Below are 26,482 nucleotides of genomic sequence, written 5' to 3' on the forward strand. Positions count from 1 at the left end.
TTTGGGGGCGGGGGGAGGGCCCATTCCCCATGCATGTTCTGCAACACACAGGTCAGGCTAATGCCCTCGCAAGCAACCAGAGAGCCCCTTACCCTCTCCAGCAACAGGAGTGGCTGGGCTGACTTCATGGCCTGCTGGCAGACTGGAATCACACCAGTTTTAAGGCCAGCCGTGCGTTGGTTTCAAGATGCACAAGGGCGGGAAGGTACAAGCACCAAGTCAAACCCTTTGATCAGACCCTGTCACGGGATCCACTCACCGCTAGCGGCATCTCCTGCTGGCCGTCCTGGGTCCATCCCGTTCAAAGATGAAATACGGCTCTTCTTATGTACCCCCGGCATGGCTAAGCCAGGCTCAATGGTGGATGATCACCAGAACCTGCGGATGAAACATGGCCCCCCACTGTTGGCTGGAGAAGGCTCCTCTAAGAGGATTCTGCCCTCTGCTGGGACAAGAGCAGCAGCCTTCCTTAGAAGCCAACGCCCTGGTAATGGCCCCACGTCTCTGCTGGAGACAGATGAGATTCAGGTTCATGCCAAGCGGGAGGACTGGCCTCCTCACAGGGACAAGGGAGGACTTTTTTTGTTTTTTTTTTACTTTCTACCATCAACAGTGCAGATATTTGGGGCTCCTTGGAAGGAATGGGGAGTGTTTGCTCAGGTCCCCCACTCAGCAAAGCACCTAAGCACATGCTTAACCCCTGAATGACACCCTTGGGAGTGAAGCATGTGCTCCAAGTTGAGCCCGTGGTTAAGTGCTGTGCTGATCTCAGGACCTGAAGACACTAGAGTGTTTATGGGTGGGAGGAGGTTGGCTAGACCAACAGATCCCCTTTCAACAAGTTTTCTAATGCAATCAAGACAAGGTTTCCCTAAACGTATCCATGCTGCAAAATGCTCCGATAACTCCTCTGGTGCCGCATGGACATTCAGAGCACACCCGGAACCAGAAAAGAGTGACACCATATGGCCCTGCAGATATAAACAGAGCAGCCTCGTGGTCCAGTGAAAATCCACAGCAAGCAACACATCAAAGCTCACAGCTCTACAAAGGGCTACAACAGGCAATACTGAAGGAGCGAACGCTACGCCGTTCTCTTGCTCTCTTTCAGCGGATTTGCCGTTGCTTATCTGCCTACACCTTTCCAAAGCAACTAGGGAAGCTATACCCAAATCCCCGCTAGATGCACGAGAGCGCACTTTGGATAAATGTAACACAGATACCGAGCTGTCAGCTCAACCTTCCCCAGCATATTGTCACCTGTTTATGTGAGGCACGTCTGTGACTTGCTGGCAATTCACGTAAGGCAGTGTGGGAGGGTCCAAGCTTCAAAGCCAGCCTTCTGCCTTTGTTCCTTTCCGTGTGTGCTTTCCCTCTCCATTTTTATGCAGTCCCTGCAAGTTCCTATAACTGCAGGGGTAACACCTGCTTGGCCCCCTTTTGCACCACACCGAGGAAAGAATAAGAGACATGAAGGTGCATAGACGGACAGAGAAACACAGGTTGGCATAGCAGGCAGGGCCGGCTCCAGGCACCAGCCCAGCAAGCAGGTGCTTGGGGCGGCCAAGGGGAAGGGGCAGCACGTCGGGCTGTTCGGCGGCAGGTCCCTCTCAGAGGGAAGCACCTGCCGCCGAATTCCCGCCGAAGAAGAAAGCGGCGCGGTGGAGCTGCCGCCGGAGTGCCGCCGATCGCAATTGCGATCACAGCTTTTTCTTTTTCCCCCCCGCCGCTTGGGGCGGCAAAAACCCTGGAGCAGGCAGTCCTAAGAGAAATCCTTTAAGATGCCCTGAACAACCAATGCCCAGACATGCTACAAGTTGTGTGGCAGTGCCATGCCCTGGATCCCAGTTGAAGGAAGTGGATTCTATCCCCTCCAGACCGGGCCTGGATCCCCTGTGGAATGTCCTTTCATGCTGGCTTTGCATGGGGAAGGAGAATTTGGCCCTTCGATATCTTCTTGCCCTCGTAGTTTTGGAGATGGTAGATCACACGTGTCCATCCCTAACTATAATCGAAGGGTAAATGCTTACAAGAGCCCTGGAGGCTGTGAGGTGCATCAAGGGCTGGGGAGCTGCTATAGATAAAAGGGTGAGGAAGGGGAGCAAAATCTTCTCCTCTCCATCAAAACCATTTACCTGTATTTCCGTGGGTAGCGTATGTGGCCTAGGTATGCCATACGGGTCCCAGTAGAGGAGATCTGCAAATAGTTAGTAGAGTCCCCAGTACCATGTTTTTCAGCACCCCGTGAGCTTTATTGTTTCCAATACAATGAAAAGAGTGGAGTCCCCAGGACAGAGCCAGAGAGAATGTGCAGCATTCTTCAGGGTCTGAGCAGACACAATGGTGTGGTCCTGTCGCAAAGACAGGTTTGAGGGCTTTGGAAGATGCCAGGTCATCACTGTAATGGAGAGGCTTTACCTTCATGAGTCTGGACAATCAGCTGTTAATATCCACCTCCCTCCCTCAGCCTTCCACCAGCCCTGGTGCACACAGTCCTGAGTGCTCACGGTCTCTCAATAGATCCCCTTCACTCTCTTGTTTTCCGGATCGAACGGTGACTTGGTGTGGGCTGTGGCAGGATAGGTAGCTCCCATCCTCTCCAGCATGTATTCACCACTCTTCACAAACTCCAGGGAGACCTGCGGTGGGAACAGGACAAAGACATTGTTATAGGGGCTCCCCCACATTCCTCTCCCACTTAGTTAAACAAGCATGGCAGCGTTTTATGGTCATGCCCCAGAACATTAGTGTGTTTGGAGGCTTGCTATCAGCTCCTGTGTGGAAGGCCAGGAGGGCTAAGAGGATTGGGCTCTGCCACCTTTTTGCTTCTAAGTTGCTGGTTCAACTCCAGTCTGGGTTGCTAGTGTCCAAAAGCCATTACTGTCTCTCCCCTGTTTGGTGGTAAGAGTTGGTGATCTCAACCCAGGTCTCCATGCCAGAACTGCTGGTTGCCTGCCTAGCAGTTGCAGCAGCAGGGTCAGGGAGCCATGGAGAACAGACCCTCTTGTCAAGGCATAGTATGGAAGAAGCTGGAAGTGCTTGGGCTACGGATACAGGACTAGAGGAGTGATTTCTTTTGCCGGGTCTGGTGCTGCTCACATTCCTTCCCGGAGAGTTCCAAAAGGGAAGGCATGTAGATTTTAAAAACACAATTTTTTCTTTCACAGACTCTAAAGCAAACTGAATTTCAATCCAGGCAAAAGAATGAAAGTCAAATTGAGTTCCACTCCAGAGCAGCTGGGTAACCACAGAGCATATTATGGGTATAACCTCCTGGAGACAAACCTGTTAGATGAGCAGGTTCCCCAGCTGCTCCCCACCTGGCTGGATTGCATTGAACACGAGGAGAGAGCACCATCCCCGCGCTGGAGATCCTGGTGCAGACAAGGGCGCTTGCCTAGCACGGCACCGGCTGATGTGACGAGACACTAGTGTTACGTTTGTTGAAGCCGGTCGGAATCATTTTCTGATCGATTGAAAATCCCTGTAGGCAGTGTGAGTAGCCAGCCAAAGGGCAAAAGACCCTGCAGTGAACATTATTTTACTTAGTGGCGCTTACTCCTGCTAGCTCAGAGAACACTCCAGTGTTCGGGCCGTTCCAGCTGTATTGCCTGGGCTGTTCACCTCCTCTGCCTCTGCAACCGCATCTACAATGGTGGGGCTGTAACATGAGGGTGCAGTGGGAGCCTTGGTTCTCAGGCAGGGGCGGCTCTATGTATTTTGCCGCCCCAAGCACGGCAGGCAGGCGGCTTTCGGCGGCGCGCCTGCGGGAGGTCCGCTGGAACGCGGATTCGGCGGCATGCCTGCGGGAGGTCCGCCGGTCCCACGCCTTCAGCGTCCCCACCGCCGAATTACCGCCGAAGCTGCGGGACCGGCGGACCTCCCGCAGGCATGCTGCTGAAGGCAGCCTGACTGCTGCCCTCACGGCGACCGGCACGCCGGCCCCCCCGCGGCTTGCCGCCCCAGGCACGCGCTTGGAGCGCTGGTGCCTGGAGCCGCCCTGTTCTCAGGTGAAGCGCTTCAGACAGAAGGAAGGCTTGGCGTACGGACACAGATACACACACAGCCAGCCACTCATTGGGCTCCATTCCAAGCTCTGCTGCAGATTCATTGTGCAGCTACAAGCTGGGCATTTCCCCTCACTGCACCCCAGTGTACTCATCCGTAAGACAAAGAGAACAACACTCCCTGGCAGGGAATTCTTCACAAAGCACTTTGAGATCTTTGGAGGAAAAGGTGCTATAGAGCTGCAAATTATAATTATTACATACAGACGTATAGCTGTAAAAAAAACCTGGAAGATACTGGCTTGTATGTGTTGTGGGTGTACACCGCTGCCCTCCACTGGATGGTATCAGACCTGCGCCAATTTGTGTCATATGCCCTATACTGCTACAAGCTAATGGAGAGTGGAACAGTTTGCACCTTTGGAGCCAGAAGATATGGATTGTATCCTCACTTGCACCCATGTTGTGCAGCATGGTAGCCATCGTGAAAATTCTAAGGGGCTATGGATTTATTCCAGTACACCCTGCAAATCACAGGTGCACAGAGGAGCCAGCAACACTGCCTTGGAAACTGGAGCAGCTAGCACTATGCAACGCCCCGCAGGTTTAATAGCATCACTAGGAGGCTGAACGAGTGGCCAGGGCAGGATGGAGCTAATGGAGTCCTACCTTGGCCAGCAACAACGACCAAGAAAAGGGAGGTTCCAGAATACATTTCCAGCTCTTGATTGGCTGGGGCAGTGCTGAAGGGGTCTTAGGTTTGCCCTGTGATCTGGGGAGGGCATTGGCATGGCAGGGCTCCCCTGCAGATGCCAGTCTCTAGAGGGCACACTGAGCATGGGCGTGACGGCTGGGGCAGGGGAGATGGGGCGAGGGAGCATGCTATCAAGTCTGCAGCGCCTCCAGGAGAAAGAAACTTGGACCCAGCCTAGAACGCGAGTCCTTCACATGGCAGGGCACAGCCACACCTCGCTGGTCCCGGAGCGGCAGCATGGAAAGAATCCAGCTGAAAGGTCTCCTGCCATCCTGCTTTAGGGCAGCTGATCTGCGCTGGCATCCGTCAGCGTGTCAAGCTGCACAGCGCGCACATGCAAAACTCCCCGCTTCCTCCTGCAGTGGCAATTACCATGGAAATCAGGCGGGAGTTATCCTACCGAGCAGAGAGATTAAGGCTGTACGTTAACATCTGCTCAGGGAACTATGCCTTTCTGCAGGAGGCCTTCGAGCTGGGGCCGCCGACGGAAGGCAGCGCTCGCCACACAATGGAAGCTGACACGGTTGGGGGCCTGTAAAGAGAGACCACCTGTATGAAGTGCCTTGCTGATTGCCAGGCCTGATCGCTTTAATTGGGGGTTAACGTTGCCTGAAAAGGCCCTCGAGGACAGAGGGGGCAGGAGTCATTTTGCAAATGACTTTGCTGGTGCTGCCAAATGAAAGAATTCTTTCTGGTGGGTGTTTGAATGGGGAGAGCTGAGCAACTGGGCTGCCTGGTGGGTTCTCGTTCCATGCGTGTTTGTCTCTCCAGCTCTCTATGCACGGGAGGGGCCAGTCCTCTCCTCACATACATCCCGGCCGCCTCGTGGGCTTCGCTAAAGATCCCGACGTCAGTTTCGGGGAGCAATGAGACGGCTCATGGTGACGGCAGGTAGAGGAGTGAGAAGTTACAGGCAGGAGAAAACCGAACGGAAGAGGAAGAAAAGGAAGCCAAGCTACGTGAACGGAGCATTTAGTCTAGAGACGGGCCCAAAGTGGAATCGTTTATCAGAATCCCGGCGGCTGAATGCCGTCTGGATCCGAACCGTGGCTAACTTAGGTTCTGGCTGTACGTGCACTTCCCAAGCCGCTTGAGGGGTTAACTCTACAGCACTGGGCAATGCAGCGCAGATGGACTCTGCTTTCTCTTCCACTCACTTTTCCCTGCACTGGGAGGAGAACTGGCTGCTAAAGGGAAAACAACTTGCCCAAGGCAGCTCTCCAGGAAGCCTGCGCGGTCTCAAGACCTGACAAAGAGGCAGCGAGACATCACTTCCAAGAGAAGTAAGCAGCTCCTGAGACTCTTACCAGCTTCAAACCTGAGGCTTCACTCACACCCACTTGAGAGTTTAGCACAAGCTTTATCGACTTTGGCCTCTGAAAACTGATATTTTCCTACGATGTTTATTGTTGGTGCTGTAAGAATTTGCAACTGCTGCCTGGGGTGAAAAGTCCCCCATTGCCAGCAGCAATGGTGAAAATTAGCACCAGATGAACTGATGAGTTTTTGCAAAAATTCTTGTATATTCACCAGAGCCTATTTCCCAGGCTCCTTCCCCCCTGTACCTACAGCTGCTGCTAAGTGAGTTTGTTTGACCAAGCATATTTAGGCATTGTGAGAGCTTGTCATAATATATGTTGAAACATCACCATGTGGCATCAAAGTGTCATCATGTCATGATGCCTGGAAGCAGGGGGAACGGGTTGGAGGGTTATTACTACATTTTCATTATAACAGGCTGAAAAGTAGAATGGCCCAGTGGGCGGTTGTTCGTTATGACTCAGGAGACACGCGTTCAATTCCCTTCTCCCCCAGAGAATTGCTGTATGACCATAGGCAAGTTTACTAGCTGCTCTGTGCTTCAGGTTCCCATCTGTAAAATGGGTATAATAGCACTGCGATGCCTTACAGGGTGATGTGAAGATAACTACATTAAAGGTGTGAGGTGTGAACTACAGTAGCAGGGGCTGTATAAGCAGTTCCTTACATAGGTACTAACTGGAAAAAAAGGGGGGTCAAATTCTGTTCTCACAACATAGCTCTCCTGCCTTTGATAACACTGGCAAGTGATGACGCATTGTTGCAACTCACATTCTAGCTTGCACCTGACTTCAACAGGGTGCTGGAATGTAACTGAGAGCAGCTTGATATTTTGTAGAATCATTTTCATTTCACTAACAAGACCCTTCTTGAAAAGTGCAAGTCTTTGGGAATCCTTTATCTCAACTGAGGCTTAGTTTGGCTTCCTTAAACACAACTCAAGCAGATGTGTTTGTTCGGTATTTCTTCCACGTTCAGCTCTGTCCCTAAGCACCTGGCTGTAATACCCAATGCCACACTTTTTCCCATTCTCCACTACGGTTGCTCTGCACCCCGGAGCCTGTCTGCCCAGAATTGTGCAATGTGGTTTCACACCAATATTGCAGACTCCAATGTAATGAGATTAAAAGCAAACAAACTCCTTCTGTGACAGCTTTCTAATCTCTGATTCACCACTTCTCATCCCTCTCTCTGTTGGAAGCATTCACACCCCTTTTAAGGCTGCCTCTCTGTCAAGGTCAACGGTGTCTTGGTGGGAGGAAGGAGCAGACCTGAACAGCAGCAGTGTGAATTAACTCTACACATCTCCCACCACTAAGTCACTCCCTCTGGTTGCCCCATCTACACTGTATTCATTTTAAAGCTACAGTCCAGGGCCTTTAAAATTCCACCACTGCTACAGGGGATTTGCGTTGGAGAACACTGAGTTCCTGTGTAAAAGAAACTTCCTTTCCACAGAATAGGTGGAATGAGAAGACTCGAGGATTGTGTATTTTAAGTCTGAGCTTCTAGCAAGTACCTGGGACCATGTTCCTAAGTTCCCCCCCCCCCCCCCCCCACTTTCTCCTCTACTAGTGGCAACCCAGCAAAAGGCAATGTCTCATCAGGATCCCCCTCTAACCCACAGGGAATGCAATGATTGCAAAGGACAGAGCACATGGAGAACAGAGCTGTGATTTCCGTAGAGATATGATCCCACGTTATTTGCATGCGCGCGCTCTCTCTCTCTCTCTCACACACACAGAGTCATTAGCCCATGGGGCTCAACCATCAGGCATGAAGCAGAGAGTCAGAACTCTTTCCCCCAAACCCTTTTGATGTCAAGGCTCCATCTGCCTGTCACACGACGAGATGCCAGGAGAGAGAGGGAGAGCAAATGGATGAGGCTGGAAAGCTCTCTGTCATCCGTGACAGGAGTCCGTTCACTGCACCAGGCCCTCTTCTAGGCTCAGGAGGGAAGGAAGGAAGGATACTCCATGATGAGAAACAATAGGCAAGGGAAAGAAATTGGTTTGGAAATAGGAAAGCAACTAACTGGACCATAAAATCGCACGGCTTAGGAGCCTAGCACTGTCATTGCCACAGGATTAAAAATCAAGGTGATCTAAAACCAACCACCAATTTATCAGCTATTTTTTGCCAGTATTATCATATATGTGTGAGGTTAAGTTGGTCCCTGGGGATTTTATCTTCAGTCCTCCCACCTCAATACTCCCTCATATAGGTGTAAGTATCTCTCTGTCGATAGCACATGGGTTAAGTAGAGTCCCCCCCGCCCCATGAGGCTACTCAGGTTAAGTGCCTGCTGCGTTCCTGTTGGACAGAAGTTCCTAGAATCAAACTAGGGCTAATACATTGTTGCAGTTAATGTTCTAGCTTGCACCTGTGAGTGAGTCCGGAGACGGAGCTGTGCAAAAGAACAGCATGGGGGTCACTAGAGAGAGAGCTGTTTGTCGCTAAACTGCTCCAATCTCTCGCTCTTCGGAATCTCTTCGCTCTGGTTAATACAAGCTAAGAACTTTGTGAAGAGACGCGAGGGGACCTTGCAGTCCTTCAGTCCCCAGATCAGTGTTTGCGCTCTCTCTTTAAAGATTAGTGTGTGTGTGTGTGGTTTTTTAAAAAAATCAATATTACGCTCTCTCCCCCTGCAAATCTTCTGACTCGGAGAATGAAACGCAGCATTCTCCACACATGGATGTGAATTCTCCCTGCATAATTCTGATCCTCCCTCCCTGTCCTTGTGTCTTTCTGCTTCGCCTCCCTGCATCCTGCACTCTGCCAGCACTGTCAACCTCAACACGCCATTTGTCTGAGTCTCCAGGCCTCCTCCTTCCAAGCTGCTCCCTACACCCAAAACATGTTTCTTGAGCTAGGCTACTACCCTCTCTCTACTCATGTCCTGCTTGAAGACCCGTCTCTCCCCAGACACCGAGAACTAGAGCAGTGCCAATACCAGATAGTTTGGATCACTGACCCTTTCAAAAAAATCTAAAATCAGTTTCGATTCAGCCTGACATGGAAATGTTTTGTAATTTTCAGTGAACCAAAAAGGTCGGAAAAAATTAGTGTCGGGTCAAAGGAAACGTCTTGTTCACCCTGAAACGGAACATTGTTTCTTTTTTGATTTATTTTTAAACTTTAAAAATGTTTTAACAATAAAACTGAAGTAAATGTTGAAAGGAAAAGTCATTTCAAACCAAAATATTGAAAGGTTTTGTTTAGAAATTGTCAGAATGATGCATTTAGATATTTTTTTAAAATTTATTTTCTAATGAGACAACTTGGTAACTTTGCAACAAATTCCTAGAGTCATAGAAGGGAGCAAGCAAGGGAGGTTTAGGTTGGACATTAGGAAAAAGTTCCTAACTGTCAGGGTGGTTAAACACTGGAATAAATTGCCTAGGGAGGTTGTGGAATCTCCATCTCTGGAGATATTTAAGAGTAGGTTAGATAAATGTCTATCAGGGATGGTCTAGACAGTATTTGGTCCTGCCATGAGGGCAGGGGACTTGACTCCATGACCTCTCAAAGTCCCTTCCAGTCCTAGACTCTATGAATCTATAGGGCTAGAAGGGATTGCAAGTTCAGCCATCCTGCAGCCATTCTGATATAGTTCTAGGTAGAACTGGGTCATTTTGGGCTGCTAACACAGCTTGACATGACATGGGGCCCCAGGAGGCACCATGTTCCCCTATACTCACTGGTCCTCCATCAGGGTTCCGGATGTACCCGTAGGCAATGATTTTGTTGATGGCAAATCCAAAATCTGCCCTCCGGATGTGTCCGACTACTTTGCCGTTTCTCCAGATGGCCTCCAGTCCAAACATAGGCACCTTCCTGCAGGACCAGAGCAGAGCAGACCTTTAGCAGACAGCAGCTCATCAGGGCAGTTCCCTGCCATTCTTGGGGTTTTACCTGGGTGAGCTGTTATAGAAAATCTAGGGGCTAAACGTGCTGACCACAGGAACGCATTGTGCAGGTAGGCAGGCTCTGTGCTAGCCTCTTAAACAGTGCTCTGCCAATACATCTCACGCCCCCTGTTATTCCAGTCCTCGGCTTCCACACAAAGCCTTGCACCAGAGTCCCAACCTCCGACACTCTGCTATTCCAGGCCTGGAACGTACCCAGCTCTGCCAGTGCACTTTAACCCGGACATGTTACCCCAGGGATTACAGTCCTTGGCCGCACACACAGCTCTGACAATGCGCCTCCGTCCTGACTTGCAAAATCCCCTGCTATTTTGGTTGGAACCAGATAACCCCACCCATTTCACATGGTGGGGTCTGATCAGCTAAAACAAAAGCAGAGAAAACGGGCAGAGGGAGTTTGTGGGTGAGCTTCTTGTTGGTGTGTGGGGCAGAATCTTCTTTCTGGTTAAAGTTGGATCACAAGCACCAGGGTGACTGTTGTATTTAATACACCCAGGCAGAGCTCACCGATACAAAGCCCAGTGGTCGTACTTACTCATCAATGGTGAAGCAGACCAGGCGCCGGAGGACTCCCGTTGCTTTCTGGGTCTCCAGAGCTTCCCGTCCAAGGAAGGGGATGCTGGACTTGAGTTTACAAGTGAAGGCCAGGCCTGCTTCTAGGGGGGAGTCGTCAGGACGCAGATCCGCGTGCCAGTGCCTGTACCCTGCAGAGAATGACAGAACCATCATGGGTCTCCCTGTCTGTTTCCTCCTTTCTCCCCAGTCATAACAAGGCCTAGGAGAGGCAGTGTGCGGAGAACAAAGCACTTGAACCCCCAAGTGCTCGGTCTGGCCCTGCTTCACCCTTGGCTTGTTCAGGGACAGTGAGATGAGAGGCAGCTCCTCTGTCACGCTCCTCTCTTGCTGCAGCATTCCCCCCTGCAGCTACAGGAGAAGGCAGCGTCCCTCGGTCCCAATCCTCTGGTGCGCCATTCCTGCACTGGGCCTGGGAATGGAGTGGGAACAGCCAAAGGTGGCTTGAGACATCTCTGGCCTCACTGAATTCTTGGAGCCTGCCTGGACCCCAGCGTAAGTTAGAGCAACCACAGGGCTGCTCCAAGTTACAGTCAAGCTGCTAATGGCTCCCTGAGGGCTGTGAGCAGCTGGAACTCGGTGTGCTCCAACCATGTTCTCACTTCCTCACAGAGTGCCCCAGAACACCCCCCATCCCACCCCCACTCAGGAACTGCACGGGTGTGGACACAGAGCTGTTCCAGCCATTTTATGCCCGCTGGGGATCCCCTTATGTAGGCCCTGTTCCCTGGGGGGGCTCTCGTGATAAAGGATGGACCAGCAGGGATTGTTCTAGGGGACAGCATGTGGTCATTTACACTCTTCTCCCCCATGAAAAACATCTCCTCCAACCGCAAACCCTGCCTCCCCCACCCCCCAGAGTACTGCCCAGACCCCACCTCCCTCTGGAGTATTTCCCCCCCCTCACAGCATGTCACATCCACCAGCCCCCCTCTGGAGTACCTCACCCACCCCCACCCCGTGGAGCACCTCGTCTCCATCAGCCCTAGAAGAAACAAGGCTCTAGCAGAACTGGTTGAAATGTTTCCATCAAGAAGGGATGGGTGTGGGGGGAGGAAGAAACATCTTTGGTGTTAAAATGGACATTTCCACAGGACATGTCCATTTTCCACAATTATTTTTATGAGGTGGGTGTTGATTTTTCAGCTCAAACCTGACATTTTTTTTTTAAACAAAAAAACAAAACACGTTTAGTTTTTGTAAAAAAAATGGTGGGTAAATCCCCCCATTTCTTGAGCATCTCTAGGCACTAGTTCACGCCTCAAGGGCAACGGGTGAATCTACAGGGAGGCCCAGAATGGAAAAGCCCTTGGAGCTAGACGTGCCTCTCTGAATTCTCCGGCCATCTGCAAAGCTGGGCCAGAAGTCTCCTAGGTAGGGGCTCACTCTGAAGATTTCAGCTACTTCCTGCTTCCCTTTGGCCAGAAAATGGCCTCTTCGGGGGGTATTTTGGTGCCTCTGGTCCGCGGCCTGGGGCAGGAAGTGCAGAGGCAGAAAAAGGATGCAGGGTGGGGAAGGAAACTGGATGCTTTTTTAAACAACCCTCTGATTTTATTCAGATGGGCTCCTCCAACCCTACAACCACTCTTGGCTTTAGCTCTCGAGTCAAGCAGGGATATTTTGTGCCATCCAAACAGCCACAGAAGGAATGAGCCGCAGGGGAGCACGCTGGGAACAAAACAGGAGAACTGAGGGGAAAGCAGAGAAAACAACTCCATTCCACTGGAGGGTAATGAATAAACACGCCGAACAAACTGGCTGTCAGGGACCAGTGAAGCAAGAAACATCAATATCCTCTGTGTGTGGGTGTAGGGTTTTGTGTGTGGGTGTATGCGCGCGCGCACACACATGGGCAGGGAGGCTGGAGGAGTGCTAGGAGGTTTGAGTCACAGAAAAGATGCCTGGGCATGAGGAGGAAATACTGGATCGGCTCATTACCTGGGGGAACCTATTCCCCACTGCTGATGGGATGTTGGAGGAGCTTGTGGTTAAGGTAGAGGTCTGGGACTCAGAAGAACGGAGTTCAATTGCTAGCTCTGCTACAGGCTCTGTGTGCGCAACACTTCCTCTCTCTGTGCCTCCGCTCTGGGAAATGGCGTTGCTTTTTCCCTCCCGGGCAGGGGGGATAAATCCGTGCATGTCTAGGAGGAACTTGGAGACTGTGGCGAGGGGGGAGGTACAAGGAGCTGGATATGAGTGACCCCTACAGAGTCAATGGGAGTTGCTTGTTTCCCATGGGGGGAGAATGGCCCACTTGAGTTTTTCATGTTCCTTTTTCAGAGTGTAAATCCCCAAAGTCTAACAGGTTTTTAACCCGTTTCGGAGGTGACCAGGGTGCTAGAACTGCATGGAACTTAATCCTGACTCAGATTAAAGTTTTCCTGAATGCAGATGACCCTTCCTCAGAGAGAGAGAGAGAGCAAAGGGTTTCCCCTTTCCCAAAGCCTCACTTTGTGCCAGGAGATTTTTAGTGGACTCCCTAAGGAAGGTTCAATCCATCTAGGAGCATCAATCTCTCAATCAATCAATCTCTCAAAGTGACTCATGCCCTCAACAATCCTTTCCCTCAGCCCCTTTCTATTTTAATGGCTAAATGCTAAAGAAGAGGCCAGTGAAATGCAGTCAAATAACCCCACACATCCCTTCCCCCTTTGTTTTTGGTCCCTAACTGGTGACAGGCCAATAAGCTTAGTTAAAATATTCGCCCTCAATATGAGACCAATGTTAAGGGAGAACTCAGTGAGCAGCTGGGTCACCCCAGCCGCATGGTCCACCCCTACTTATCAACCCTTTACAGTGGGGTGCGCTGGCCTGTCCCTGAAGCTGGGAAACCCCTGGCCATGGATGGGGGAATAAGGTTACCTGGCTTCCCCGTGCAAAGCGTTGGGGGCAGCTGGGTCTCCCTGAAGGAGACGGGTGTGATGGGGTCGGGGAGTTTGGAAGGAGTTCCGGCTATGCATCTGAACTCCTGGGGGGTTTATTTGAACCAAGTTCAAACTCAAACTTTCCAAGGCCTGCCCACGACAAGGGCAGAGGGACAGATGGCAGGAAGTCCACCATCTTTCTTTGCTTGCCTCATGTGCATTGTCCCCACCAGGTGACAGCAGAGCAACACATGCTAGTACAGGTGAAAAGCAAGTTCTCCTGAGAAACCTTTCTCAATGCTGAGGGAGTCGATGGCTCTGTACCCGGCGTTGGTAATGCCGTGCCCGGCACCTGCCTTCATCACAGCCCGGTAAACCCGCACACAGTCCTGCCTGGGCACGTGCAGCTCCCAGCCCATCTCACCCACAAACGACAGCCTCATGGCTCGTACCTGTGAAACACAAAAGATCAAAATCACTGGCCTTGTTGTTTCTTTTCATTCAAGGACTCTAGAGTGGGGCAGTGTGGTCCAGGGGATAGGGCTCAGGGCTGGGAGTCAGGAGACCTGGTTCTATTTGCAGCTCTGACAGTGACCTGCTGTGTATATGGATGAGTCATTTACTATTCTGTGCCTCACTTGCCTCATCTGTACAATGGCACTTACCCTCCTTTGAGATCGCCAGGTGAAAAGACCTAAGTAGTGTATTGATAACTTCTTGTGGAAGTCTATGGACAACACTTTCTTGGGATTAGTCTTATTTATATAAAACCTGTTTCCTCTGATCTCTTTATTCTTCCTATTTCTTTATTACTAGAGACATGTGTGTGAAACCAGTATCTTTCTTTCTATATCTTTTGTTCATCAGCTCCTAATGCTTATTGTTCCTGGAAGACACAATCTTTGGATCATGAGGCCACCACTGACCGCTGAACAAATGATTCTGAGCTCGGACCTTGACTCTTTCATTGTATTCCCTCCAAACCAGTTGAGCTACAACACACAAAGCATATTCATCAAATGACAGATCTGCTATTACAACCAATACATTTTCTGCTGTATCACCTTTGGCTGTTGACCAAATCCTATTTTATAAGCTAAGCAAGGCTAGGTCGTCCTTTTGGATAGGAATATTCATCACCAAACAGTTCTGCTGTAACCTTCAGCGTGGGACTTTGGGCCCATCTAATGGCTAATCTATATAACAAGAAAGAGCCTACTACAACTGCCAGCTGAGGGAGTCACTCCTTAAATGTTAGAGGCTTATAGTGAAGTCCTAGTTTCAAATCCTACTGGTATGTTAGCCATTCAGTATTGGAGGCACTTTTCCACACTGAGAAGTCCTGCAGCAATCCTCCAGCAAGGTCTTTGGGGAAGCTGTGGTTCTGGAGGAGGCATGTATCAGAGAAGCTGTAAAAGTAAAGTTCTCCTGGCCCCTACAAACTCCATGGCTCACCATGACAGACTAAACCAGGGGAAAGGTGCTGAGAAATGTAAGCTATATGCATGTATCCAAACACTCTGGACATGCTTTCGGTGCTATGAAACAAGCTTTATTTTTGTCTGGGATCCGTTGCTTTGCAGGCAGGATGGGGGAGTTTCCTTTCGTCACTTTCAGCGCCACCAGCAGTTTAGAGAGAAATGTCAGGAGGATCCTGGAACCAAACCTTGCATGGAGAATCAATTTAACGTAAGATCAAAGTCACCTAACAGCGCTCCTGCTTGAGGAGGGAGTGTGCATTGGGTGCAGGAACTCAAGGATAGCCAAGGTAATTCCCCCTGCAGGTCAGGAACATTTTTAGGCAACCAAGATTATTCAGAAAGGTCATTTTTTAGGCCAGTTTTGCTGTCAAATTATTTTGACAGCCTCTCCCTTTCTTGGGCTCATGCATTTCAAAGGGCATCTCTGTGATTTATGCGAAGCCCTGAGGATGGTGCACAGAAAGGGCAGCCTTTGAACAAGCCTTGTCTTTTCTAACAGCGATTTGTTTTCCACGTGCTCCCCACTCTGTACAAGCTCTTTAATCAGCCACCCAGACGGAGATTAAAGCCCGATGCACGCAGCTGCGTGGCAACTAAGGTCTAGTGTGCCGGGCACAGGGCTGTGAGTCAGGACCCTTAGGTTCAATTTGCCACTGGGCACGTTATACGCCTCTCCGTATAATTGGGCTAATTATTCCTTACTTACCAATTTGTAATGTGATTTGTGACCTGTGGACAAAAAGGACTGGGCAGGCACAAAGAGACCAGCAAATCGACACAGCTCCATGCTACCTCTATTTTACAGAAGTGAACTGCTCTGCCCATGGACAAACAATGAGTTCGTGGGACTGTGATGAATTGAACCCAGGAGTCCTGACTCCCAGCCCTATCCTTCTATGGACCTATATCCATTTACACTAGGGTGACCAGACAGCAAATGTGAAAAATCGGGACGGGGGTGGGGGGGTAATAGGAGCCTAGATAAGAAAAAGACCCAAACATCGGGACTGTCCCTATAACATCAGAACATCTGGTCACCCTAATTTACACTAGCTGATGATCTGTCCTGAAGCATTATTTTTGTTGCCGAAATTAGCTCGATGAGAGGAAATGCTGTGACTTCACCAGAACTACGCAAAGGAAGACAGCAAAGATGAATTTATGAGGTGGTTCGTCTTTTCCTTCCCCGTTCCTCCTGCCTCCTCCCCATTTTGTGCAAAACATCAAACAGGCAGATCCTGCTCTCTCGATAGCCAGCTCACAGCCGGAGTTTATTAGCTTGGGGTTCTTTCGGTCTCAGAGGTGCGGGAACTTGGTTCTACATGTGCATGGCCGTAAGAACGGCCCCCGTCTCCAGCCCAGCTGCACTTCCCCCTTAGGACTGAGATGGGCTTGCACGTGACCCTCAACAATATCCCACTTACTGGCTGATGAGCCCTCGGACACCTTGTTAGGCTGTGTTCCCAAAACTTTCCAGGGTGGCTGTGGCCAGACCCAGCCTGGACACCTCCCCCCGGTCTTTCCCCTTTAATCTGAGCTGTGTTGCTCTTCGGTTACTTTTTTTTTTTTTTTTTAAGTTGTGGGATCCGCCAGGCATCCCAGGATGAACTCCCTTTCCCCCCCACATCCACCCTCACCCCCCAACCCTACCTGCCCAGCAGCTGAGACAATGCAGATTTGTTCTTTGTTCTGCCCGGTCTTTGTTTCACCCAGCCGTTCTAAGGGCACTTGGCTAGCCCTAAAGCCGCTCTGCTGGGAGGCCAGGCCTATGCACGGCCTGCCCTGCATGATGGCAGGCTGGCTAGTGTGCTCCCACAGGGCTGGGGCCAATGTCACCCCATCAGCTGGCCTCAAGGGGCCTGAACCAACTCCCACCAAAATCAACGGCAAGACCCCCTTTGGACTTCATCCTCCCCACTAATGCATCCTCAGTGAATCTCCAGAGAGTCTATGGACTAGCTCTCCATTCTCTGCGGCGTTCTTTCATTCAACGGGACGTGCCAGAGCGGTAAGATTTTGACCCAGATCCAAACCGCGCCAAAGTTCTGATGCATTTGGATCTGTGGCTCAAGCTCTTGTCACACGCTGCCCGTCGTATGAGTGAGCAGGCAGCCCCGTGCTTAGAACCGTGTCCTCCTCGCGTCTCCGGGTGGATAATGCGCTGATTTTGTTTTCCGCCTTTCTGACCCACTTTGCGACCCTAATGGAAATGGAAATGTATTATTCCATTTCAGAGACCTCAGCGAGCGAAAGGATCCCAGCAAAGACAGTGAGGGCGAAGCAAACGGAACGACAGTGAGGAAACACAAACACAAAACCAAATGCGCTGCCGGAATGGCGAGGGCGTGATTCCTTTAAGAAATACTCATTGACGAGGCCTCACTCAAAGGTCCCTGAAGATAAGGATAAGTTCAAGGGCCTGTGTGCTTTAAAATGAGCTGGAGCCCTGTGGACTGCTCCCTAAGAGTATCTTCCACATGGGAATCTCCAACTGCTTTGCAGCACCCCTGCGGGGTTGGGATGCGCTAGCCCCATTGTGCAGATGAAAATACAGCGGTCAGGCGACTTCCCTAAAGTTACCCGGTGACTGGCACTAGAACAGAGAACTCCTAGGCACTAAGCAGTCATAGATCATTGAAATGTAGGGCTAGACGGGGTCACAAGAAGTCACCAAATCCAGCCCCCTGGCTGAGCCAGGACCAAGTATACCTAGACCATGTCCGACAGGTGTATAGCTAAGCTGGTCTTAAAAAGGACAGGGATTCCACAACCCCGCTTGGTAACCTGTTCCCGTGCTTAACTAGTTAGAATGTTTTTGCTAATATCCAACCTAACTCTCTCTCTTGCTGCAAAATAAGCGGCTCTGAGAGCAGACAACTGGTTTCCTTTCACTGGCCTCTGCTCCTATGCTCTTTCGCAAGGCTGGCTACTGTGCCAATGGCAGGGCCGGCTCCAGGCACCAGCCGACCAAGCACGTGCTTGGGGCGGCACTTGGTAAGGGGTGGCCAATCTTGGGGTGCCGGGGGGTGCTCAGGGTTTTTTTTGTTTGGGTTCGGTCGGGCGGTGCTGGGGGTGGGGTGGGTTGTTTTTGTTTCGGCGGCTGGGCGCACGGTGGACGCTGGGGGGGTGGGATTCGGCAGCGGAGCTCCGCGGGCAGGGGGGGTGTGGCGGCGCGGCGAGGTTCTCCGCGGGGGGCGGGGGGGTTTGGCAGCGCGGCTCAGCGGTGGGGGTGTCTGGGGGGGGGGGGGGGGGGGCGCAGTGCTGAGGGTGTGTATTATGGCGGCGCTATGGAGGGCGGCACTCTTTTTTTTTGCTTGGGGCGGCAAAAAAGTTAGAGCCGTCCCTGTCCAATGGACACTTGTTTACGCTTGGTGCTTAGATACACCTGCAACCCTTAAACAACATTTGCCAGCTGTCTAAGTTGATGGAAAAACAGGACTTCAGTAGTTGCAGCGGAGAGAAGACTGGATGCTGAGGAAATGTCACCGCGATTTCTAGGGAGAGATTGCCCCCAAACATTCCAGTCTCAGTCCTATGGTGACAGATGCCCTAGAAATAGGATTATACAGACAGACATGCATGGGACTAGACCGACAGACACACACAGATGCGTATGAGGCCAGACAGACACACAGATGCGTCTGGGGCTAGACAGACAACGTAAAGTAACCCTGGGAAAGTCAGTGTCAAGGGAACCCATCAGGATGCTGCGTCAAGAACAACAAAGGGAGAGCTGTACTGTACATCTGCAGTGAAGCAAACACAGCGATGCTGCACAGGGAGGGACTCGTAGACACTCAGAGCCGGATTGCAGGGGAAGCTTTGGGGCCTCACCGAGGACACCGATCGCTCCATGGGTGCCACCCTGTGTTGCCCAGGCATCTTAGCCTATCAGGCTCGGGGCTAGCCTAGACCCCCTTTCAACCCCTTTTAGTAAAACACCTGGAAGAAGCACACAGCTGCCTGACTTCTCTTTCAGCTGCTGGGTATGAAACGCTCACGGCCCTCCCTAGACGCTCCACAGCGGTGCAGAGAAGCAAAGCTCGCTGGTGAGCCGTTCCTCTCCTCGCCCTTCGGAGCCAGTCCCCTGGGTTCTGTGCCAGACTGCAGCAGCATTCTGCAAACTTTACTCAAGTCTCCGTAATCATTAGCAGCAGCACGAGCCTCTGGCTCTGCTCCAGCTTCAGAATAGGTTTGGCCCACGGTGCAGACTTGAGCTTAAAGCAGCTCAGGCCAAATGCAGGGAGGGCCCATGCATTGGAAGGGAAGAGGCAGCCTGCTGCAAAGGGGGTGAGGGTAGTTTTCGTAGTCATGAAGTGGATTTGGGGGGGAGGGAGTTCAGAAGCCCATGGGCACTAGAGGAAACGTGGATTTTGGACCAGGAGATTTAGCCATGCATAGGGACTGATCCTACACCCACTGGGAGACTTACCATCCAATTTACTGGGAGGAGGAAAAGGCCCCTGAAAAGGACATTAAGGGTGAGCAGATTTCCCCAGGGAAGTTGAGCCATATCTCTATCAGAATGCAGTGCCCGGCTGCTGTTTTCCTTATTGATTTTAAAGGAGAACAAGATAGAGGGAGGCATAAAGAACCCGGGGTTATGTAGAGGTCAACCAGCAGTTTGAGCTGCCTCAGCTCCCCGTATGCTGCTAGGTCACGAAGGGAAGAGGAGGGGAGGGAGACCATGATAACAGAGACACACCTATGGAGGTGAAGGTCAGTGGGAGGGCAAACAGAGGCTATTTAGACAATTCCATCCACCCTTCGGTTTCATCTGGATAGGGGAGCCTTCTTCACTTCTTCACCTGTCATAAACTGCTGCATAATGTTGTGAGGAGCTCTTGCTTCCACCCCAGAGATAGCTGCATTTCACTAGTGATCTTTATTTCCCCAGGGTCTGAACCTAAAAGGTTCTTAGATCTTATTGATTTCAACGCCTGTCGACTTCAGCATGAGCTTAAGGCATTTGCCGAGCACCTCCCAGGGGAAGCTCAGCATCTGGCAAGATCCGGCCCAAAGCACATTGGGAAACTGCTGCATTGATGTGAGATATTACGAATACTACACAAAATACATCAGAACAGCTGAAATCAGAGCGAATGCAGCTAGAAAGCCACCTGGAGAGCAGAAAGGGCAGCGTCTTTAAAAAGCCATGTCAGTCCAGGCCAAAACTTTTGAATATAACAGACAAAGAGACACAAAAATGGAGGCTGCGTGGAGACTCTTAAAAATAAGGTGCATTGTAGCTAGATATTGTTTTAATTCAGAGCTCTACAATATTGTTTGTAAGTCACCCAGTGATAACTGAGAACTTCCAGCCTGCTTCCTTTTACAGACTCCAAAACACTCCGCTGCCTGGGTACAACACCTTCCAAAGGACTCCTAAAGCACCTAGTGGCATCCTGTGCCAAAGTAAATCTTACATCCTAGCAGGAGAACAATTATTCATGGTCCAGCAGCTTCTGACGCGTGTTCTGTTTCACACTTGCGTTCTTACTCAAAGACATTTATCTACTCAGTATTCAGTCAACAGAACTTGTCTTAATAAGGAATTAACTGGATTAAACGCTACACAGGGCCCTGTATTATTAGAAAAGTATGCTTCTGGAACTAAAATGGTACACCACCACTACGTAATTCACTTGCTAGTCAGCAGAGCATGGAGACCTGGCGTCAAATACAATTTAAGTTCTTTAAGAGGAACAATGATCTAGTGGTTAAGGTGATGGGTAGGACTCAGAAGATCTGGGTTCAAATTTTAGTTAAGAACATAAGAACAGCCATAGTGGGTCAGACCAAAGAACCATCTAGCCCAGTATCCTGTCTTCTGACAGTGGCCAATGCCAGATGCCCCAGAGGGAATGAACAGAACAGGTAATCACCAAATTCATCCCTGTCGCCCATTCCCAGCTTCTGGCAAACAGAGGGTAGGGACACCATCCCTGCCCATCGTGGCTAATAGCCGTTGATGGACCTATCCTCCATGAACATATCTAATTCTTTTTTGAACCCTCCCTGTATGATCTTGGGCAAGTCACCCCATCTCTCTGCCTCAGATCCCCAAACATAAATTGGAGATAGTAGTTCTGAAATTTAGACTGTAAGCACTTTCAATCACGGACCATCTCTTCCTATTTATACGTACAGCACCTAGCACAACAATCTTAGTTAGTGCCTCTACCTGCTACTGCAATAGAAATAATAATAAATTAAGTTACTGTGAGTTTTTCATCTTCTTAACCCAGTCCCTAGTGATCCCTTACTTGCATCACAAAAGCACTGTGCCGTTGGACCCCACTCAGCCTAACTGGCAGGTGTTGCTGCAAACCAAGCTCAGGATCAGAACGGTGGGAAGTGCAGTGTATCATGACAGGGGTGCAGGGGCAGAGTTGGATGGGAAATCCAGGAGAAGGGTAGGAGTGCCGTGGAGAGGCAGAGCTGACTGGGAGCTCAGTACTGGTATAGTAGAAGTGTTTCCCTGGCCAGATTGAAGGTCAACAGAGCAGAGCTGTTGAGGTACCTGCACCTGGTGGAACTGTCACAGGTCAAGATAGACAAATTGGCACATGTCGTGAGGTCCTTCAGGGTGCTCTGAAGGTCAAGACGGAGGCATGCTGGCATATCTGTGAAGGGTTGGACAGCCTCTGCTGTGCCTGATCTCAGCTGGTGCTACTTCGTTGCACAAGCGCTAAAATTTAGCATACAACACTGTGACACCCTGGCACCCCAATATTCACCACTGTCATGTAATTAGGATATATTTTGTACAAAGTATGTCTTGTGAGGTATCATTCTAAAAGTCTTGATCTTCTAGACAGTAATATCTCATGGGATTGTAGGTGCTATCATCGTATATGAAGTTTGGCTAGGTATGTGCTACTGAAACATGTTGTGAGGTTGAAAACACCCACAAGCAGCCTTTCAGGTACAACAGTAAAAAGGCCAAACAATGTTAATGGCTTATTGAGGAAATGCACACAAGCACAAGGATTACCCCAGGAATCGTGTACAATAGAAACCTCTCAGAGATCGCACTACACAATGGGAACTGTTAGACCCAGGTCACAGCAAAAGAGCTTCCCAGCAAGTGGGAAGAAGATATAAAAGGGGGACAATGATATCATGACTCTCCCTCCAACTACACACCTGGAAACACCTGAGGGGCAAGAACAGAACGGTGGGAAGTGATAGTCTCAGGGCAGAAGGATTTTTAGCCTGTTTATGAAAATCCTGGGAAATCCAAGGCAGCTTGTGCCTTAAGAATCTGCCAGCCTGTTTATCACTCAGAGTGAGAATTTGCTAATTTATATCCTCCCTATTTAGTTTGTTAAACTCAGTTTGCGGGTTTGTTTATTTACTAAGGTCATCTGCTTTAATCTATTTGCTATCACTTATAACCACTTAAAATCTATCTTTTGTAGTTAATAAATTGTTTTTGTTTTCTCTAAAACCAGTTTGTGGAATTCATAACTGGGGGGCAAACACTGTGCATATCTTCCTCCACATTGAGGGAGGGGGAGAATTTGATGAGTTTACACTGTACAGTTCTCTGTGCAACGCAAGACGGTGTAATTTGGGGTTTACAATCCAGAGGGGAGTGCGTTCCTTAGCATCTGGGAGGTGCCTTAGCTGAACCTTCCCATGCAGAGCTGTGTGAAGCTGCAGCTGGGTGTGTCCCTACCGGTGTGTGTGTGTGTGCTGGTGAAAGAGCAGGCTTGGAGAGCTTGGCAATTTATCACAGCACCAGAGTGTGAAAGGGAGCCCAGGCTGGTGGGTCAGGCAGGCTCAGTGGTACCCCAGTTCCAAGTGGCACCCCAGGGGGAACCCGTCACAACACATTTAAAAATACCAGGCAGCGGTCTTATAAACTTCAGATTATTCACAGCCTCGAGTCCCGTCAAACCTCTGGAATACAACGACACACTTACAATTAGCAACACAATGGGGCATCTTACTAATACATGCAGCATGACAACCCTTCACGACGGCTCCAAGGAAAGGAGCTGTCAGTGGTGCGCGCCTGAGCTGGCTCTGGAGATGACAATTTAACATGACGCACGGCACTAATCTAGATTAGGCGGATGAAATATTCATGGGTCGTAGGGAGAGCAATTATTTAAATGCGGCTTTTGAGGGGGGAAGCAATATCTAGGTGGGTAGAGGTGGTTACCAGCTTCCCCTGAATGATGTGCCCAATTACAGAATCCCCAGGCATAAGGACGAACTGTAGCAGTACTAATGACTTTCAGAACCAACTAACAATCCCCTAAAACTCCTCTCACGTTCCCCCAAATAACACATCAACCAGCCAACACTCCAGCAAACACCTGGGATAAGCCAGACATGAAGAAGAGCTCTGTGTAGCTCGAAAGCTTGTCTCTTTGACCAACGGAAGTTGGTCCAATAAATGATATTACTGCACCCGTCTTGTCCCGTCAGGCCATGCACCATGCCCTGAAAGGTCAATGAACACTGGGTCCGGTCTACACTGCAACCAGAGGTGTGACCGCAGCCAATGTAGACATAGCTGAGCTAGCTTTGATCTAGCTAGCTCAAATAACTGCGTTAGCCGCTTGAGAATATACCCGGGCGGGTGAGTATATGCAGTATATGCTGCATATATTAAGTATCAGAGGGGTAGCCGTGTTTGTTGCTTTTTACAGATCCAGACTGAGAGTCCTGTGGCACCTTTAAGACTAACAGATGTATTGGAGCATAAGCTTTCGTGGGTGAATGCCCACTTCGTCAGACACATGTACTGCGTCTGACGAAGTGGGTATTCACCCACAAAAGCTTATGCTCCAATACATCTGTTAGTCTTAAAGGTGCCAAAGGACTCTCTGTTGCATATATTGAGGGTCCCGGGCATGTGAGTTTGTACAGCCCATGCTGCCGCAACTTCACTGCTCAAGTACCTGAGCTAGTTAGATGAAAGCTAACTCGGGTATGTCTACGAGTCCTGCAGGCACATCTCCGATTGCAGTGTAGACACACCCGTTACGGTGGATCAGCAGAGAGAGGGAATTTCAGAGTCCCCTCTGCTGAGACCATTCTGGACCCGGGGCCTTGGGCATTGAAATCTAGATACTGTACTGTTCCCTCTTGTGCAACAACTGCCACGGCAGTATAGGCAGGAGGCAAGCCAAAGGCTCTATGGTAAGAGTACTAAATGAAGGACATCAGCAAACTACGGCCATGTCTCTGCTGCTCGCAGAGATCCGGAATGCCAAAAGCAAAGCACCGCTTTCAAGCGATCCCGTGTTGTGCACATCTTGCTTTTCATTGGCTCAGCCAAAATTAGCACAAAATTCAATGCTGTGTGAGGAAGCCTTTTGTTATGCAGGCCTGCTCCAGCCAGCAAAGGTGTCACTGTCAGTTTACCTGCTGCATCATCACTCAGGAGTGAAAATACCAGCTTTTCCTCTTGTGGTCCCCAAAGAGACAAATTAAATTCCCTAATTCTGTTCAGGCCCAACGGCAGGATGCAGGTGTCCATGGGATGAGCATTAACCAGACTCCTAAAGGAGCTTTCTGCTTTTCATTGTTTGTTTCCTCCTTTCAAATTAACTTCACTTTAGAGGGTTTGGAGTGTCAGCACCTTTGGATACCTTAAGTGGAGGACTGACTGGAACTGATCTATCCCTGCAGCAGGGCTGAATTTGGCATTTTTGCAAAGCTCTATTTTGATACTGAGTTAAAGATGCCCTGGGATGTTGGGCTTTTAGTTTTCTGTTGAAAGCTTTTGTAGGAACAAACAAAAACATAATTTCCCAACCAGCTCTAATTAAAAGAAATGAAGGCAAATTGATGCATTCATCCTGAATATATTCTGCCATTCCTAAGTCTTACACAGCAATTGGGAGCTGCCTTGCAGCAAAATCTGTTGCAGGTGCAGATTTCATACAGGTTGGACACAGAAGTGAACTACAGGTACAACCCGTATCTTTTTCATAAGCGATTAACTCACTTTCCTGCAAGATGGTGGTTCGCAGCTTTGAAAAAGAAACAAAACACTATTTCAGATAGGAAGATGTGTCTGCAACAGGGAGATGTGCTTGAAACGACTGAGGATTCTCTCACCCTTTGTCGGTCGGGTCTATGTAGATTATACCAGGCAGAGGCTGTCTCTTACTGTGCATTTGGCACAGCATCTAGTACAATGGGGCCCTGATCTCAAATGGGGCCTTGTCCCACTGCTGCAAAACAACCAACAACCAACGTAGTAATAATTATCCAGAACGGGCGAGGATAAGCAAGTGAGATCTGGGGTCACGAGCGCTCCACATGTAGTGATACAATCCCAAGCATGACGTGGTTGAAAGGTCTCCTGAAGGCATGATAGGGCATTTAGAAAAGAACTGGTCAACTTTGGGACATCCCCACTGGCTTAGGTGGAATGGCCCTAAAGGTAATGAAAGCAGAATTTGACCCACCGTCTATCATAAGAATACATTGTGCCATTCCCCTAATTATGATGTTTACTCCTTCCTTAATTTTACATTCCCTGTGGCCACATCAGGGAAGGCAGAAAGAACAGCAAAGGGTACCTGAATGCCTACTGCACTTTTTCTGTTTTAACTCATAAGCCTGTTGGCTAAATATTGGGATGAATCTATGCAATCAACAGAGAGTTTGCACCACTGGGCTAGGTGGTAGGTGAAGCAAAGCATCTGGCTAGTCCTATAGAAATGCTGCAAAGGGGAATGAGTGTACTCTGCATCTCATTCGGGGCTCAGGGGACTCCCCCCCCAGCTTTATACTCATTAGCTCTGGTGCTTGGGTCACCCAGGGGAGAGTTAATCAGTTATCAGAATTTGCCAGGAAAATTGACTTCTCCTGCCCCTTAATTATGCCAGTGAAGATCAATTGCATTTAGATCTTGATAAAAACCAGTTGTTATTTTACTAATTCACCTCAGGACACTTAATTATTACTTCAAACACTACAGCCACTACTACTCTCTAAACCCAATACATTACGGCTGCTGAATGGAGAAGACCCAAGTTTGAAGCACGTGGATGGCTGGATGGTTCAATGATGAAATCCATGCTCAGTCCCACCTAAAGGAAACATTGAGATTCCTTTACGAAGCCTGTCTGTTCTCTCCCCAGCTCACATATCCTGTGAGGGTAAGGCCTTGTCTACATTGGCAAGTTTCTGCGCAGTCAAGCAGCTTTCTGCAGTGTAACTCCCGAGGGGTACACACTGCCAAGCCACTTAGTGCGCAGAAACTGCGCAGTTGCAGCACTGTAAAAAACCCACCCCGACGAGAGGCGTCCAGCTTTCTGTGCCGGGGCTACAGCGCCGCGGTGACAGTGTAGATACCGTGGCGATTACAGCGCTGCGATTGGCCTCTGGGAGGCGTCCCACAATACCTGCTCTCGCCTCTCTGGTCATTGGTTTGAACTCTACTGCCCTGCCCTCAGGTGACCAACCATCATCCTCACCCCGTAAAATTCCTTTGGAATTTTGAAAGTCCCCTTCCTGTTTGCTCGGTGATGCGTGCAGTGGTCTCAGCGCATCTTTCCAGGTGGCGATGCCTGCTCCACAC

At 49.9% G+C, this 26,482-nt stretch overlaps 1 protein-coding gene across 2 annotated transcripts in view; it reads right to left on the reverse strand.

The window, feature by feature from the left end:
- Nucleotides 1–2,243: 2,243 nt before the first annotated feature.
- Nucleotides 2,244–26,482, reverse strand: part of SARDH (sarcosine dehydrogenase) — a 93,740-nt gene continuing 69,501 nt past the window's right edge. For both annotated transcript variants that reach the window (XM_024206681.3, XM_024206682.2), the window contains 4 exons: nucleotides 13,737–13,899; nucleotides 10,546–10,714; nucleotides 9,783–9,918; nucleotides 2,244–2,639 (listed from right to left, as the gene is read on the reverse strand). In XM_024206681.3, coding sequence (XP_024062449.2) covers nucleotides 2,514–2,639; nucleotides 9,783–9,918; nucleotides 10,546–10,714; nucleotides 13,737–13,899 — 594 coding nt within the window. In that variant the 3' untranslated portion in view covers nucleotides 2,244–2,513. The remainder of the gene's footprint in view (nucleotides 2,640–9,782; nucleotides 9,919–10,545; nucleotides 10,715–13,736; nucleotides 13,900–26,482) is intronic.

This window comes from Terrapene carolina, unplaced genomic scaffold (genome assembly GCF_002925995.2).
Source record: "Terrapene carolina triunguis isolate 2854851 unplaced genomic scaffold, T_m_triunguis-2.0 Scaffold238, whole genome shotgun sequence".
Classification (NCBI taxonomy): domain Eukaryota; kingdom Metazoa; phylum Chordata; order Testudines; family Emydidae; genus Terrapene; species Terrapene triunguis.